Genomic DNA, 16,030 nt, shown 5'->3' with positions numbered 1-16,030 from the left:
ATTTTACGGTCCTGCTGAGACAATGACAGGATCAGACCCCGAGGCGTTTTGACAGCTAGTTCAGCCACTAACGTCTTGAATCTAATTCCATCTGGGATCTTCAGCCGTTATTCTGGACCTTTATGGATCTCAAAAAACGAATAAAACCCGAATTTCTCGGCCAAGCGAGCTCTTCTAGGCTCCTCAAATACATCGCACCATCACCTCGCCTATGACGTGCTTGGCACCTGCGTAGATGCAACGAATCGGGGGCTGAGCACGGTGATCAAGACCCATATGTTTCACGTCCCAAAGAGTGCGGAACGGTGCCGAATGTGCCGGGAAAAGAGGTGTTGTGTTACCAGGCGTCGATGGCGACTTCCCGGTTCGGCGAACTTCAGATCGGGCAATTTGTGGTGTTTTTTTTATAAAGTGCTGATATGGATTGATAGGGAGGTCCGGAACTTTGATGCTCCTGCTTTTCGCCCTTTCAAACTCAAAACGTTACATCCCAACTGCAACAACAGCATCATCATTTATCAAACACCTTTTGGTATAAAACAATGACCAAGACCTTGCAGGAAGATAATCCGGACATTTTGTCCGGCGAGGAAGTGGGGACGTCATCAGACCTCGATGCCAACGCCTCTGACAACACTGTGCTGGTTCGTCTTTTGACCGCCCCCTTGCCTGCATGAGGCCCCCCAAGCTGACGCAATACAAAAGAAAAACCTAGGATACAAGCCTGTAAGACATTGCTCATTCTCGTGCTGCATGAGGCTGGGGTCGGGAAGCTGACCCTGATAGGTGCTGCACAGAAGCTTCAACCAGTTCCACAACTTTGCGACTACCTTTGGTTAGATCTTACGCTCCATCTCTAGACTATCCACTGACCATACTTAGCTGCTCTGTACTTTATCGGCGGTGTTCGCGTGACCTTTTCAACAGGTATTGCAGCCGGCGGTAACCTAGCATACTGGTCAGTGACCCTCAACCTATGAGCCATTTAGCTTGACTGATGATCCATTAGGACAAGCTACATTGTAACATGTGTCTTCACTTTCATCACTGCGGCTGTCATTGCAGAGATCTGCTCATCTCTTCCTCTGGCTGGATCCATCTACCTTTGGGCAGCTGAGGCTGGCGGTCCTCGATTTGGTCGACTCTTTGGCTTTGTTGTTGCATGGTGGAGTACCACTGCCTGGACTACGTTCTGTGCAAGTACGTGAATACCACACGTGTCGGCGATTTGAGCTCTAGCTAACTGGTCATCTAGGCAACACGCAAGCTGCAGTTAACTACATGCTCTCTGTGAGTACCAACCTGCCTAATTCCATCTCCTTTGAACTATTCGCTAACAGGCGAGTTAGGAAATCGTGGTTTTCAACACAGACTTCCCATCCGACTCTACCAGTGTCAAGTTCCGCGCCGTGCAATGGATCTGTACCGAGGTGATGCTGGCTCTCGCCGCCATCTGGAACCTGCTTCCTCGTGAGTCTTTCACAGTACTACGAGTTGATCCCTAGTCTAACCCCTACAAGCTCGATACTTCAAGTGGATCTTTACACTCTCCAGCAGTGTAGTGGTTCTAGACTTCGTACTCAACCTCATCTGGCTGCCCATCGCCACAAGCAAAACGATTGGATTCCGGTCTACTCATGATGCCTTCATGACGACTTACAACGGCACTGGAGCTCCTCCTGCGTGGAACTGGTGTCTTTCTTATCTGGCCACTGCTGGAATCTTGATCGGCTTCGATGCTTCAGGCCATGTGGCTGAGGAGACCAAGAATGCCTCTATTGCAGCAGCCAGGGGTATCTTTTGGAGTACAGTTGTCAGTGGTCTGGGAGGATTCGCCGTTGTCATCCTTTTCCTCTTTTGTGTTGTAAGTTGCCCTTCGGCATGAACGAAACCATGAAGGATACTGATCGACTGTTTTCAACAGCCTGACGCTGAGACGCTCTTCTCATTCGGTGGCGCCCAGCCTTTCGTGTCCGTTTACGCCGTTATTCTTGGAGAGGGTGGACACATTGTGATGAACATTGTTTGCGTTATGGCACTGTGGTTTGTAAGTTCCTCTTCACCCAGCCCTATCCGAAACCGAGAGCCTAACAAAAGCATAGAACACTGCAATTGCTGTCCTCGCCGCCTCTCGACTAGTCTTTGCTGTCGCCCGCGATGGAGTCCTCCCCTGGTCCAGCTGGGTCTCCCGAGTTGTCGCAGGCCAGCCCCGTAACGCCGTCCTCGTTGTCTGGGGCGTTGCCGCCGTCATCACTTGCACCATCCTCCCCTCAGCAGTTGCTTTCACCTCGCTTGTCTCCGCTGCAGGTGTCCCCTCGGCTGCCGCATACGGACTGATCTGTCTGGCACGACTCTTCCTAACACCCAAAAACTTCCCCAAGCCGGCGTGGAGTTTGGGTCGACTGAGCAAGCCATTCCAAGTCATCGCAGTCTTTTGGAACGGCTGGGTAGTTGCAGTTCTCTACTCCCCGTACATCTTCCCTGTTTCTGGAGAAACTCTCAACTACGCACCCGTCATCATGGCCGGCACAACTATCCTAGCCTTGCTGTCTTGGTGGTTTGTCCCTGCGGAGCGGTGGTTGCCGAGCCAGAGGATCCAGCAGACATTGGACGCCGACAAACATGCCAAACAACAAGCAGACACACAGGCCGAGTCATAGTCGGCTTTTAGGGACCCCGACTGGCAAAAAGTGCTTGGGTTAAAAAATATTCCTACTGGAAGAATGTGAATGGGGTGTTGAGGGCAACCTCAACCACATGTATCTTGAATCAATAGTAGTTGTTCAAGTAAGAAATAACAGCATCGACACTCTCTCTTACCTACTAAGCCCTCATCCAAAACCTGCATAAAACACCGCTAAAACTAATCAATTTGCCATCTCTGAATGGTACTGCGTTAGATAGGTACTCTGGCACGGGCACTTGAGAGTAGGGTATGTGACTAGTCTTGTTCGGTTGACGCCTAGACATCCCAAGACCCTCATCCCTCTATCCTCAGTGAAATGAAAGTGTAGAGCCCTGACTTTATCTCAAATTCCTCTGCTAGAAAATCTGTCTCAAGAACTCCTGCCGTTCGACGTGAATGCGACCTTGTCATGCACAATCACGTGATGAGCCAATCCAACAATTCCGGCGACGCCTCAATTGATTCAACGTCACTGCATCACCAACCTCGCAATGGATCCATCTAGACCGCCTCAATTACCGCCAGTACGCCCGGTACCCATAACCCGCGAACTCGTATCAAAACTCACACATAATGATGAAGAAGAGGACAAACACAATAGGATGCTGGTCATCCGAGACCTCAAACTCTCCAAGCTGAGACGCATCCATCCAAAGACTCGGATGGAACCCCTCGGCCTCCTGGACACTCTCCCCCCAGAAATCCTCCTCTGCATCTTGGAGTACCTCGACTTTAAATCTCTGCTCCGCCTCACACAGGTTTGCCTGCGAGGAAAACAGACTGTCGAGTCGATGCCTGCATACAGAGAGATGCGTCTGTACGCGGGAGACTCCCTCATCGCCCTGGGCAAGACTCGTCTACTGCAACAGCACTCGGCTGCTCTCCTCCGCCAGACGCTCCGCTCTGGCTACTGTGTCTCCTGCTTCGACTACGGCGGGTTTCTGTTCCTGCCGACGTGCGAGAGGGTCTGCTTCGAGTGCATGCACAAGAACCGAGGCTTCCATATGATGACGCTCAACACGGCAAAGAAGTGCTTCGACCTGACGGATAAGCAGCTCAAGAGCATACCCACCCTATATAGCATCCCCAACACCTACAACGTCAGGAACTACATCTCACGGAAGCGCATGATCCGCTTCGTGTGTGCCAAGCAGGTCAAGAAGCTGGCCCTTCAAGTCCACGGCCCCGAAAATTGGCCAAACTCATCCCCAAGGCCCCGCCCCGGGGGATAGAGAGAAACTCAGCCGAGACCAAGGAGTACTGGATGCTCAGAGGTTTCCATGAAGCTCCGCTGGCGCCGATAGGACGCGATCTATCCATGCTACCCATCAATCTAGCACTCCCAGATGACGAGTATGGCGGAATGGCATCCATACGCATACCCTACCTAATCAAGACGGGCTTACGGGAGTATGGCCGCATCTGCCGGGGGTGTCGTCTGATAGTTGGCCTCTATGACAAAGATCGCCTCCCACCTGACGTTATAAGAAGACTCGTTCCACCAGGCGTTCCTGAGTTTGCCCCGTTGTTTGGGCACGTGAACCGGCTACGCCCCAAAGGGGCCTTTCAACATCACATCTGCTGGTGCTTTGGCGTGAAGCAACTGCTAATACAGTGGGGATATCTTCCAAACCCGCAAGTTAAGGAGCCTTGAAGAATAGACAATCTTCAACACTACCCTAGCCCGTTGAAGCAACCGAGAGCCTCATGTTCGGGCCGCGCACCCCAGGTCTCCTCTATGTCGTCACCCTTGAACATGGTGAGGTGTAGGTGAATGTACATTCGCAGCACATACTTTGACGGCATCATGTTGTTGTGGGAGTGCACCAAGTGCCGTTATCACTGGCCTAGCAAGTCCACGTTGGAGGCCAGCGACATGGGTTGGTGTTTCGTGCGAAGACATGATGAGCACCTCATCAATGATCAATAGCATCGATCTATCTTGAAGGGACAGTACCGCTGGGCAAAAAGCCATCCGTCAAATCTAGCGCTCTCATTGTGCTGTAATCCTGACGGAGAGTGGCCCCTAGATGCCCAAGTAGCCATCTCATCATGGCACTCAAGTATCACTTGCAGATCTGGTTAATGAGGTGCAACGGCCAGCTTGCAAACATTAAATCTACATCTAGTAACATATAATCAACTCATGATACAATTCCGTCATATCCATTCCATCATCACCATGCCCATTTCCATGTCATGCCCAGGCCTTCACTCCGCAAATACAGAACCGCCGCCCCAGCCATTACTGCCATCACGGCCTCAAGTATCTTACCAGTGGCGTTCGCAGCCTACGGCTTAACCCACAACTGCGGTCTGTCGTCGCGCTTGGCTGTTTGCTCCAGTCCTCTTCTGGCTGCCCGGTCGTGCCAGTGTATACTTGGCAAATGCTCGTGCCAGAGCCTTCTTGCAGCTGAGCTTTTGGCTACCCACAAAGCTGTCCACCGTAACCGCAATGGCACGGTCAATATCCTGCGTCGAGCAGTATTCCGACAGGCGCATACGGCAGAAGGCTTCGCTGATTCGAATAATGGCTTCGAGATGACGCACCTGCTTTCGTTAGCATGCTGATGCACATTACAGTTAAGTATCTAGGGACATACCGTGATGGGATAGGCACCCGTAGCAAGAGACTCTCGTCGCATGTCGGCAAACAGTCGTGAAATCTTGTCCTCGTCCACATGGTACAGCTTCGGCGAGCAGTGCTCTCGTGCGTAGAGGATGTACTTCCTCAGCAGTTCTTGGGGAATCTCGCCCTCCGTCTTACGGGAACCGTTAGTCGCCTGGGTATCTGCTTGGGTATCATGCTCAACCTCCATCGAGTCCTGCTCTTGCTGGCTTAGAGGATGGCTTCGGCTGTGTGATCCCACAATGAAGCGCGCCAGACGCTCGTCCTCAGCTGGCTCAACTGTGTCACGCACCACACAGAGAATGTCGAAACGGGACAAAATGGGCTCTGTCAACTCGACGTTGGAGGAAAAGGGAGCTGTAGAGTTGTATCGGCCACCAATAGGGTTGGCAGCTGCAATCACACCGCAGCGAGCCTGCAGAGTAGTGACGATACCAGCCTTTGAGATGGAAATGGTCTGCTGTTCCATGGCTTCGTGAATAGATGTTCGATCCTGGTCGTTCATCTTGTCGAACTCGTCAATGAGACATGTTCCGCGATCAGCCAGCACAAGAGCACCACCCTCCAGAGTCCATTCGCTGGTGAGAGGATCACGGCGGACACTGGCCGTCAAACCGACAGCACTGGCACCCTGACCGGTGGCAAACACAGCTCGGTGAGCCGTCTTCTCGGCATACTTGAGGACCTGCGACTTGGCTGTACCAGGATCACCGAGGAGAAGAACATTGATATCGCCTCGCAGATGATGAGCACCCTTTGTTGTCTTTGCAACACCGCCGAAAAGCGACAACGCAACGGCCGTCTTGATATCGGTGTGTCCGTAAATGCTAGGAGCGATCGAGTTGATGACCTTGTCCACGATGTTGGGGTCTCGGGACAGCTTGCGGATCTGATGCTCGTCTTCTTCAGTCATTCGGAAACCAGCCAGCTGGTCATGCGACTTGACGACATTGTTGGCCTCGAGGATAGTGGCAAACACAGGGAAACCATTGCGGTTGTTGAGCTGAGCATCGTAGTTGTTGCGGTAAATTCCAGTAACTTCAATCTCCTCACCAGGCTTTGCCTTGTCGATGAGATCCCAGAGCAGGATAACCTCACGCTGTCGCGGCAGTCGACCAGCAGGCACTGTACCGGGAGACTCCTGGAGAGTGAGCTTCTGGTAATTTCGGTAGACAGTCTTTTCCGAGTTGAGAGTAAAGGGACCCCTTGACTGGCAGCTCTGGCAGTAGGTAATCTTGACTTCGACGTTGGACTCTTGCTGGAAGGGTCCCAGAGTGACACCGCACTTGGTGCAGTCAAACTTCACATACTTGAGCTGAGGGAAGACACCTGATCGTCGCGTAACGACACCGCTCACCCGCACCAGACAGTTAAGGTGCGATTGACGAAGCTGTCGTAGTGTGTAGTGAACAGGCAGATCAAAGATTCGTACGTGAATCTCGGAATGAATGCGCTCGTAGTCGGGGTAATGGAGGAGAACAACATCCATGGCGACTTCATCAAACAGCTTAAGCATCTCTGCGGGAGCGTTGGCGAGGAAGTAAGCCAAGATGGCCTTGCTCTCGGAAAGATGCTCGTATGAAACCTCGAGGGACTCGGCGTTGATTTCACCGAGGGTTCGGATACGGTTACCATAGACGGAGGAACCAGATGTGTCGGTGTAGGATGTGAGGAAGGCCTTGAACTCGCGCTTGATGGTTCTCTGGACCGAAGGTTGTGACACCCACTCGGTCAAATTGGAAGCCTTGACATCACCAAGGGCCTCCAGTGACAATTCCTCAGCCATGATATCCGTGTCCATCATGTCGTCGGGATCTTCATCGTAGTGGTGACGGCGACGCCGGGGCTGGGCAGTCAGGTCAATATCACCATCGTCCTCATCTCCGGGCAGAAAAGCAGCAGGAATCCTTTGTCTTCGTGCAACCTCACGATCTCGTCGGTTAAGTTGGGCCTCGAGTTGTCGTCGAGCAGCCAGGTCCATGTCACCATATTCGCCCTCGTCGTCTAGGCCGATGCCCTCGTACATGTCGTCCTCTCTATCTCGGTAATCGGCTTCGAAGCCTTCACGGAACAGATCGACATCATCTTCAGCCATCTCGTCCAAGTCGTCAATGTCGTCCTGGATCTGGGCCTCCTCCTCAATATCGTCGTCGTCCTCGACACCATGGACCATGTTGAACTCGGCAGGGGGGGACGAGGGCATGGGGCTTGACCCCAGAGTCATGGGAGAAGCGGTATCATCGCCTCCGGTTCGCGATCGCTTGCGACTCGAGCGCGGAGCGCTGGCAGAAGGGTGTAGCGGGGAACTATTGGGGTGTTAGGAGCTGTCCCTCCGCAGAAAGGGGCATCTTGAGGAGAAAGTACTTGCCTCATATTTGCTAGCCCCAATCAAGAACGTTGCGCCAAATGAGTGTTGCGAAATGGTATACAGACACACAGTTGAACACGCAGAGAATTGGTGTTGAGAATGTCAAAGAGTGAGGGGCTGAATTTGCCAGGATGGATGGTTGGAAGGGAAACGAGACGAGGGGACAACGGGACCAAGTGGAGGCCAGCGACAAGGAAGCAATTTCGCGTATCACGACGCGACTTGACGCGTTAATTGATTGTGGCTGCTAAGGGCACTGGGTGGTGTACGCGTAAAGTGGTTTTGGAGGGTGGAAATTACGGACAAAAATATGACATCAGCTTTGGTCTTATTTAACGCAGCAAGTGTTGGCATTATTACTTCGCCTTCCCAAGCTCATCGCCTCCAACACTACCTCACCCTCCTCCTTCCTGTATCTCCATCTCCCATCGACTCTGGGGAAATCCGCCATTCATTTCCATCGTTCCTTTCCATTTTTGTCATCTTCTTCATCGAATTTCCATCTCAATCTTCCTACAGCACCCATCACCTTCCCTAATACAACCGTCGCCATGTCGACAGATCCTCCCTCAGCTTCCGCGCCTGCGCAAGACGCTCCTCAGCAAGCTGCTCCAGCGCGCAAGGACAGCTTCTCTGCCAAGTCGGAAGACTCTCAAACCGCAGCCGAGTACGCGCAAACTTTCCTTCTTGCGAGTCAATTAGACATGGCGAATTGTACACTAACAATTTCAGATTCATCCGTACCCAGGAAGCTCTCGAAGCTGATGCCCGCGAGGCTCTGCCATATGTATGCGCTTACCCGCAAATTCCCTCCCTCGATACCTCCCACTCACGCGACTTTAGAGCATCGAATCCTGCACCAAGATCCTTGGCCCTCTGCGACAAGCCGTATTCGCCTGTTTGACATGCAATCCCGCTCCCGCAAAGCCCGGTGATGACTGGACGCCCGCCGGCGTCTGCTACGCATGCTCCATCCAGTGCCACGGCGAGCACACCCTCGTCGAGATCTTCCAGAAGCGAAACTTTACATGCGACTGCGGAACCAAGCGCATCCCGTCCACGAGCCCATGCACGCTCCGCCTGAACGAGACGACCAACACCCGCGGAGTTCATTCGGAAGAGCCCGATGTGAATAACAAGTACAATCACAACTTCCGTAATCGCTTCTGCGGCTGCGAGTGCGACTATGATCCTTTTCAGCAAAAGGGCACCATGTTCCAGTGCCTGGGTCTGGGAACGCACGAGACTGGTGGTTGTGGCGAGGATTGGTATCACCCGGGCTGTCTCGTCGGTATGGGACCTAACTGGTTCGAGAAGATGGAGAAGCCCGAGAAGAAGCCAGTCAAGGAGGGTGAAGAGGGTGCCAAATTGACCACCATTACGGAGGGCAATGAAGATCAGCCAGAAGCTGCTCAGAACGGTACCCAGGAGACCGCCGTCGAAGAGGAGGAGGACGACGAGGTCCCGATGCCTCCAGGTTTCCCCGACGAGGATGCGTTTGAAGCCTTCCTGTGCTACAAGTGCGTTGATGCGCACCCTTGGATCAAGCGCTACGCCGGAACTTCAGGCTTTCTTCCCGCAGTATTCCTCAACCAGGCGGAGTCTGCTCCCAAGACTGAGGAGACAGCAAGCAACGACACCAAGACTGCTACAGCCGAGGCAGCTGAGACAAGCGAAGCTCCTTCGCGCAAGCGCAAGGCAGATGACGATGCGGAGGATGACACAGAGGCCAAGCGCGTAAAGAGCGAGACCCAGACCGAAGAACAAGCTGAAAAGCACACTGCTCCTTCAGAAGAGGCGTCATCTACCAACGGCGCCCTCCCCTGCAAACTCAATAACTTCCCCCCGGCCCCTGAGGGCCAATTCTCTCTCTTCCTCAAGGAAGGCTTCCGCGACGCCCTCTGCCGCTGCTCCTCCTGCTTCCCTCTCCTCAACCCCCACCCCCAGCTCCTGGAGGAGGAGGAAGTTTACGAGCCGCCCCTGTCCGATGACGGTTCCCAGAACGGTGGCAACGGTGGCGGCTCCCACGGTAGTGGTAGTCTCCTCGAGCGTGGGGAGAGCGCCCTGCGCAACGTGGATCGCGTGCGAGCCATCGAAGGCGTTATGGCGTACAATCACCTCAAGGAGAAGCTCAAGCCCTTCTTTCAGCAGTTTGCCGACAGCGGCGAGACCATCGGTGCTGAAGACATCAAGGCCTACTTTGCCAAGCTGAGAGGTGACGAGCAGGGTATCCAGGAGGCCGGAGAGAAGGCAGCCAGAGAGGGTGGTGGTGATGGAGAGGGAGATAATCGGAAGGAGCAGAGTGGATATTGAACGAAGAGGGACTGACGGCGTTTGGATGATGAATTTGGCAAGAATATCAAGGCGAGCGAGGTAGTGTTGGTGATGGTTGAATGGTATTTCTCTTGGCGAGATTCATGTATGATTAGTGTAAACTACAAAGGGCGTGTCAGTCATTCTAGGCCGAACAGATCACGGCATATTTGATTCCTTTTTAATCCTTCATCTTCGCTCATCGGCTACATGACTGGACTTGCTGACTTGCCTATGGTCCAGTTCACAAGTTCAGATACACGAACTTACCTATCTCTACAACAAAGGCCAGCGAATATGCCAGGACCCCGTTGTGTCGGGATATAGCTTTAAGGGTTACGCACCGCCCTTATTGTTTCGCGGCTACTTAGTGAAGACAAGGTGCAAGACAGTGTTCGCTCAAGTTAATAGCGGCCGTTGCGCATGTCTCGACTCTCGCCCGCCATCCAAGTCTCAAATAGTTTCACGTTACCAAATAGTCCCCAAGAGATTCCAGGGCACAGCCCGTGGTCTTCATATGAACATTGAATCCTATCCACCCCTATTGTACATTTCCATCCAGGCCTGGGTATCGCTAAATCAAAACATTCCCATTTTCATCATGCTTCACTTCACTGTCCAGTAGACCCCGTACTCGACGCTGCGCTCAGTGGCCTAGGGGGAAGCACCGGCACGCCGTGTCCAGCCGCCGAGTCCTCGCGCTGCATCGCAATGCCTCCCATCATGCTCATACCAATGCCCATCCCCGGTAGAGGCAGCTGCGGCGGTGGGCCCTGACCATCGCTGTCCTCGGCTTGACTGTCTAGCTGCTCCTGTGCCGCCTTAAGGTCCAGTTCGCGCAGACGGTCCTTCTCAGCCGGGTCAATGATGTCGTCGTCGTCACTCCAGTACGGGTCGTCATCCTCCAGCTCTGGCATAGCCATGCGCTTCCAGAAGCGCAGTTCTTGCCTGACGGCCTTCTCATCCACGAGTCTGTTCCAGCGCGCCTCGTCCTCATCGTATTTGCACCGGAACTCGCGCAGGCTCTCGTTGGCGCGCCCCGCATGGGCCTGCATCTGCCAGATCTGCTCGCGCAGGCGGGCGTTCTCCTCACGCGCATCGGAAAGTTGTTTGCGGTAGGAGCGGTGCCAGGAGGCGACGTCGCTTACGTGCTTTGTCTTGTACTCGTGGAATTGTCGCAGGAGGTTGGCCATGGCGCTGGCGTACTGTGAGAGGAGCTTCGCGTTGGCATCGCGGCTAAACTTGGCCTTTTCGAGGGACTCGGTTAGGAGAGAGATGAGGGCATCGATATTCTGTTCTTGGCCTATACAATGACATTAGCATAATGCCAGGTAAAAGAATCTCGCGTGAGGGGTTTGCGGCTACACGTACCATTGATGTCGTCCGAGGCGTCCTCAATGACCTGTTGGTTGTTCACACCGTGGGTCCTGGCCCTGTTCCTCACTCTTCCCAGCCCGCTGACAATGTCCTCTGTCACCCGGCGGTTCTCTGCCAGCTGGCGGCTAAGCTCCTCGACCATGCCGTAGATGTAGTTCAGCTCAGCCTGGTGGCCCGCGGGCGTCGGCACAGGCATTCCTGCCGCCATATTCGTGCCATTCATACCGTTCATCATGGCGATATGCTGTTGCTGCTGTTGCTGTTGCTGCTGGTGATGTCCAAAAATCTGATGCTGCTGGGGCTGTGGGGGGTACTGGTTGACAGGAGCCTGCTGGTACTGCTGCTGATACTGCTGTTGGTGTTGTTGCTGCTGCTGGTAATGACGCGCCGAGGGTGTAGAGGGCGACGGCGCAGGAGCGGGCGATGACGGCGAAGATAGAGATGGATCGTGGGGGTTTGGGCCTTGGGGTGTTGGAAAGCTCATATCTTGTCCACCCGGGAACCTGGGTCTTGAACGTTTATAGAATGGTCTTGGTGTGTTGGTTGCGAGATGGAGCTTCCGGTGTCTTTCTTTGGGTTAGCCTGGCGTTTCTAGCAGACTTTGGTACGTCCTCAAATGGACACAATCGATCGATCACTCTAACTCGCGCATTATCATTGTGCCGGCTCCACGCGACACCAGCCCCGACCAACACCATTAATGGCCATCACCAACACACAGGCAATGATACTCAGTAACAGTCCAAAAAGATGCGTTTCTATGCTAATTTTACTTTTCCTCTTGACTTTTTCGTTTCTCGCATGCTATCTCTTGCTCCGCACATTTTGAAAAATCCAACGCCTCATGATACTCCGTAACCGCATCTCACGAGAGACTCATCTTCGCTAAACGAGTGACCGAGCAAGGTAGCGACCGTCACAAAAACTGTATAGAAATGTCGTGTCATGTACTTCGTTTCGTCGTTGCCGTGCATTGCACACATGTCGTAACCGGGAAAGAATGCTCAACTCCTGCCCACCTCAATCCTTTTACTCGGGCGTATCAACCTCCATCCTGTCCTCTGGAGGCTTCGTCTCCACGGCAATCGTGTCCTCGATCTGCGACGTCTCATGTGTCGACATGGACGCCGAGTCCTTCTGCTCCAAGGCTGGCGGAGGTGGTCCGCTGCTACTTGGAGGCCCTCCCATCCCATTGCTGGCAGATAAGCGGTACTCGCCGTCAGCCTTGCGCTCAATGATGCCTTCGTCCAAGGCCCACTGAGCCAGAAGGCTATCAACGCCAAGCCTACCCCCCTCGCCCTTCTCCATGTGCCGTCCCACATGCTCTGTCCATTCGTCCCAAGATGAGGGCCCTTCAAAGACGCTTTGACAACCTTGTTTTGGGCAAGCTGAACGCTGAGGCGGGTGGCGCCGCTGGACAAGACAACTTTGCTGCATATCTTTGACGTGAGTATCCCATTCCGTCTGGATTTTGCTGTCGCCCTTTGCGATAGCCCGCTTGATTTGGAAGGGCGCGTGCATACGCCGCAAGTGCTGTGTGAACAAGTCTTTCCGGTTGAACTCGTTTCCTTTGCCGTCTGCGGTGCTTTGCGGGCACGACGAGCAGCGGTAGTATTGCAAGCACAGATGCTGCGAAGCAATATGTCGCTTCCATTCGTTCTTTGACCCAAATGTGCTTGTACAGCCTGCGAACGAGAATGCGCATGGGAATGGCCTGGTATGAGCCGCGGCAATGTGCTTTCTCAGCGAAGAAGAGTCCTTGAATGGCGCATGACTGCAATGATTGCAACGTGTGTCTTGTTTGGGCAGTGAACGGCGCGGCGCCTTTGCTGTCGGGTTCGTGCTTCGAAGTGACAGGGGATCATCGCCAGCAGCCTCATCGCCATCGTTTTCGGCTCTGATTTCAGGCATTCCGTCGGGGAGAATTGTTCGAGGACGGGGTGCATGCTGAGGCGTCTCATCGCTTCGGTGTCGAACATGGCTCAAGGCCTTGAGCTGCTCTGCGGCCTCTTGCATCTCCGCCGAGTCTTCGACATCATCCTTAGCCTTGGGTCGAGGTCCTGATGAGTTGGCATAGGTCGCCGACGTGGGGCTTGCTTGCGATCTATAGTCCTTCCGTTCAACAGAGCTTGGCGGGTCTCTCGTGGCTGAGGAGTGATAGGTGTGTTCGTGCCCGTCGTCACGTCGGATACGCGCGGGCGTGCCAACCGCATGATCCCTCGCTTCGAGAAGAATGCGACCATCCTCGACTTCCTTAGCAGACGGCTTGATGCCAGAAGAGCCAACCAGTCTATGGTAAAGATGAATCATGTTGTGGGAACTGATGTACCCCAAGAAACAGCACACCTTGTCATGCTGCACCACGTTCCAGATAGAGTGCGGCATGGAAATGAGGAGCATAGTAGGCGGGCCCAAGAACATGCCTTCAACTGCAATCTTGTCGCCAAGAGGTGGTGTGTTGTGCAGCCACTGGGAGAAGAACGACATGTCTGGGCTTGCATCGCCAACGAATGTGGTACAGACGAGAACACGATGCTCCTCGAATCGAAGGTCGACAACAGACTCTGGGTCAATCAGTTGCTCTTCACGATCTCGATTACCCTGGCCATCCGTGTCAAGGCCATTCTGTGAGCCAGTGCGGGGCCTAGAAGTCATCGGCGCGAGGCTGAGACTTTGGCCCTTCCCAGGAGTAAGCGGGATGAAAACGGGGTGTTGAGAAGATGGAGAATTGGCCGTGCTGCCGTTGGCTATTCGTGGAGCCTGGCTTGATTGCTGTTGCTTCAATGACAACACTTCCTCGTGTAGCCTCTGTGCCGTAAAAGGACGGCCGGTATTAAGCTTGTTCAGAGCCTCAACTAGATTGGACGTGAAGGAACGCTCCGAGCCGTCAGAGGGACTACGATCTGAGGTGCATGCTGCAATGGCTTGTTTAACGCCATGGCTACCAGCCATGCGAGGGTCTGGGACAGAGCAGGTATCAAGCAGCAAGAGGATATCCGACTGGGCATCCTCAAATAAGCAGCGGACGCCATCCCACTTGAGCTTTGCGGCATCTTCCCGAGCATTGCTATCGAGAGGCTGTCAGAGGCAGGAGGCAAAGCACATCTGAGAGAATTGCCAACTCACCAAGCCCAGTAGAGCTGGCCATCGGAACCCACGTAGCCGTGGCCAGCATAGTAGATGATAAGAAGATGATTGGCTCGGGCGTGCTCGAGGAAGCTCGCCATCTGAACCCCAAGCTTAATGCTGGGATTGGGCACGGTGGGAATATGCCATCGCTCAGTGCGAAACTTGTACTGCTTCTGGAAGACCTGCTCGAGGGCGGCCAAGTCCTCGTCAACTGACTCATCTTCTTCCCACCTTAGCAACAAGACGGAGACGTCGGTGTAAGGGTGACGCTCGGTCTGCCTCTGGATAAGCATGGCCGCATCTTGAAGATGGCGGGCGAAGGATTCAAAGTCATGGCGCTCCGAGAGGGGGGCAGGAGCAGGGGCCTCCTGGACTGGATAGTGTTGTTGAGGCTGATATCCAGGTCCTATTAGCAAGAAGTAGATGCAGAGAGCTAGGAGGATCAAGAGCTGACCGATTCGTGGGGGTACTGGGAAGGCTGAGGCTTGCTGGGAGGCGTGGCATTGACCTTGGGGGCCAGCTTTCGCTTTTTACTCGAGGGTTCCATCGACAGAGAGGGCAAGGCTGCGAATTGAATCGAGGTGGAGGCTATCGTCAGCAGGTGAGGTCGTTGGTGATCATTGATCCGAGGTCAAAGCCGGAAGCTAGGACCGAGTCGAAGGCAGGCCCAGCAACGCAGAGATGGCGGGGATTGAAAAGATTCGTCTCCTATCAAGTCGGTTGGTGAGAATGGAGGAAGCGGTGTAATTGGCAGACGTCGACGAAGCGAAAACAGAAGTCGATGCTACTTTACGACGCGGAGAATCGAATCGGACGATACGGTACGAAGAAGGGCAAGGGGACAGCAAGACAGAAGGAGAAGACCAGGAGGGAGGTCAATGGACGAGAACAGAAAAGAAGCTGGGCTAGGCCACAGAGAAGCAGAAAGTCGCCGTCTCAAGGGACAAACAGAGAGGAGAGAAGAAGAGAAGGAAGAAGAGGGAATAAGGCTGGCGCAGGCTGGAATTGGGGGGCCCAAGGCTCGGCGAGGCTGTCGCGGCCTAGGCCAAGTATGTAGACGTGTGGGGTATTTGGTGGTCTACCATTGGCGGATAGCCGAGGGGAAGATGGGTCCGGGCTCTCCTCTCAAGGTGGGGACAAACGAACAGGAAGGCGAGAAGAGCAATCGGACCAGAGCCAACAGAGAAGGAGCGTGAGCGGAGCAACAGCGGCAGCAACAGCACCTGAGAAAACAGACGCACAGTCGGAAGGAGGGGCGGCCTCCGCCTTCTCGTCAGCCTCTCTTTGGACCTTGTCACCTGTTGTGAGCAGAGCTGAGCTGTTCGCCTCGCACAAAAGGACCACCACAAAACCACAAGCAGCGCACAAAGCAAGGCCTCGATCAAGACTCACTTTTCTTATATCTCTTGTCTCCTGCCTCTCAGCTGGTTCTGCCCGTCTCCAGTCTTAGCTAGGGGTCGAATTGACGGCTGGAACCAGAGATGGGATGACTGGCTGCTTCACGGAGAGCTTGATCAACAGAGGAGGA

General features: G+C 53.9%; 5 protein-coding genes and 1 pseudogene across 6 annotated transcripts, besides 1 other annotated feature; 3 read left to right on the top strand and 3 right to left on the bottom strand.

Moving 5' to 3' along the window:
- Nucleotides 1–482: 482 nt before the first annotated feature.
- Nucleotides 483–2,660, top strand: NCS57_00899800 (uncharacterized protein; the record flags this gene model as incomplete). Its single annotated transcript, XM_053058791.1, has 10 exons — nt 483–644; nt 706–726; nt 787–835; nt 883–958; nt 1,010–1,200; nt 1,256–1,290; nt 1,350–1,470; nt 1,521–1,864; nt 1,925–2,047; nt 2,103–2,660. Exons 1-10 carry the CDS (start codon nt 543–545, stop codon nt 2,658–2,660), a joined length of 1,620 nt encoding a protein of 539 aa, XP_052912622.1. The 5' UTR covers nt 483–542.
- Nucleotides 2,661–3,177: 517 nt separating this feature from the next.
- NCS57_00899700 (F-box domain-containing protein) lies at nt 3,178–3,918 on the top strand (the record flags this gene model as incomplete). Its single annotated transcript, XM_053058790.1, has 1 exon — nt 3,178–3,918. One exon carries the CDS (start codon nt 3,178–3,180, stop codon nt 3,916–3,918), a length of 741 nt encoding a protein of 246 aa, XP_052912621.1.
- A 1,066-nt stretch (nt 3,919–4,984) lies between these two features.
- On the bottom strand, nt 4,985–7,620 carry NCS57_00899600 (annotated as a pseudogene). Its single transcript has 2 exons — nt 5,290–7,620; nt 4,985–5,236 (listed from the first exon to the last, which is right to left on the bottom strand).
- Nucleotides 4,985–7,620: a sequence feature.
- Nucleotides 7,621–8,234: 614 nt separating this feature from the next.
- NCS57_00899500 (UBR-type domain-containing protein) lies at nt 8,235–9,996 on the top strand (the record flags this gene model as incomplete). Its single annotated transcript, XM_053058789.1, has 3 exons — nt 8,235–8,350; nt 8,416–8,470; nt 8,527–9,996. The coding sequence occupies 3 exons, from the start codon at nt 8,235–8,237 to the stop codon at nt 9,994–9,996; spliced, it is 1,641 nt and encodes a 546-aa protein (XP_052912620.1).
- Nucleotides 9,997–10,607: 611 nt separating this feature from the next.
- On the bottom strand, nt 10,608–11,863 carry NCS57_00899400 (uncharacterized protein; the record flags this gene model as incomplete). The annotated part of the gene is made up of 2 exons (XM_053058788.1): nt 11,368–11,863; nt 10,608–11,299 (listed from the first exon to the last, which is right to left on the bottom strand). The coding sequence occupies exons 1-2, from the start codon at nt 11,855–11,857 to the stop codon at nt 10,608–10,610; spliced, it is 1,182 nt and encodes a 393-aa protein (XP_052912619.1). The 5' UTR covers nt 11,858–11,863.
- Nucleotides 11,864–12,402: 539 nt separating this feature from the next.
- NCS57_00899300 (uncharacterized protein) lies at nt 12,403–15,049 on the bottom strand (the record flags this gene model as incomplete). Its single annotated transcript, XM_053058787.1, has 3 exons — nt 12,403–14,440; nt 14,500–14,894; nt 14,957–15,049. The coding sequence occupies 3 exons, from the start codon at nt 15,047–15,049 to the stop codon at nt 12,403–12,405; spliced, it is 2,526 nt and encodes an 841-aa protein (XP_052912618.1).
- Between the last annotated feature and the right edge of the window lie 981 nt (nt 15,050–16,030).

This window comes from Fusarium keratoplasticum, chromosome 6 (genome assembly GCF_025433545.1).
Source record: "Fusarium keratoplasticum isolate Fu6.1 chromosome 6, whole genome shotgun sequence".
Lineage (NCBI taxonomy): Eukaryota > Fungi > Ascomycota > Sordariomycetes > Hypocreales > Nectriaceae > Fusarium > Fusarium keratoplasticum.
Note: the sequence above shows the minus strand (reverse complement) of the source record. Positions and strands in the feature narration are given on the sequence as shown.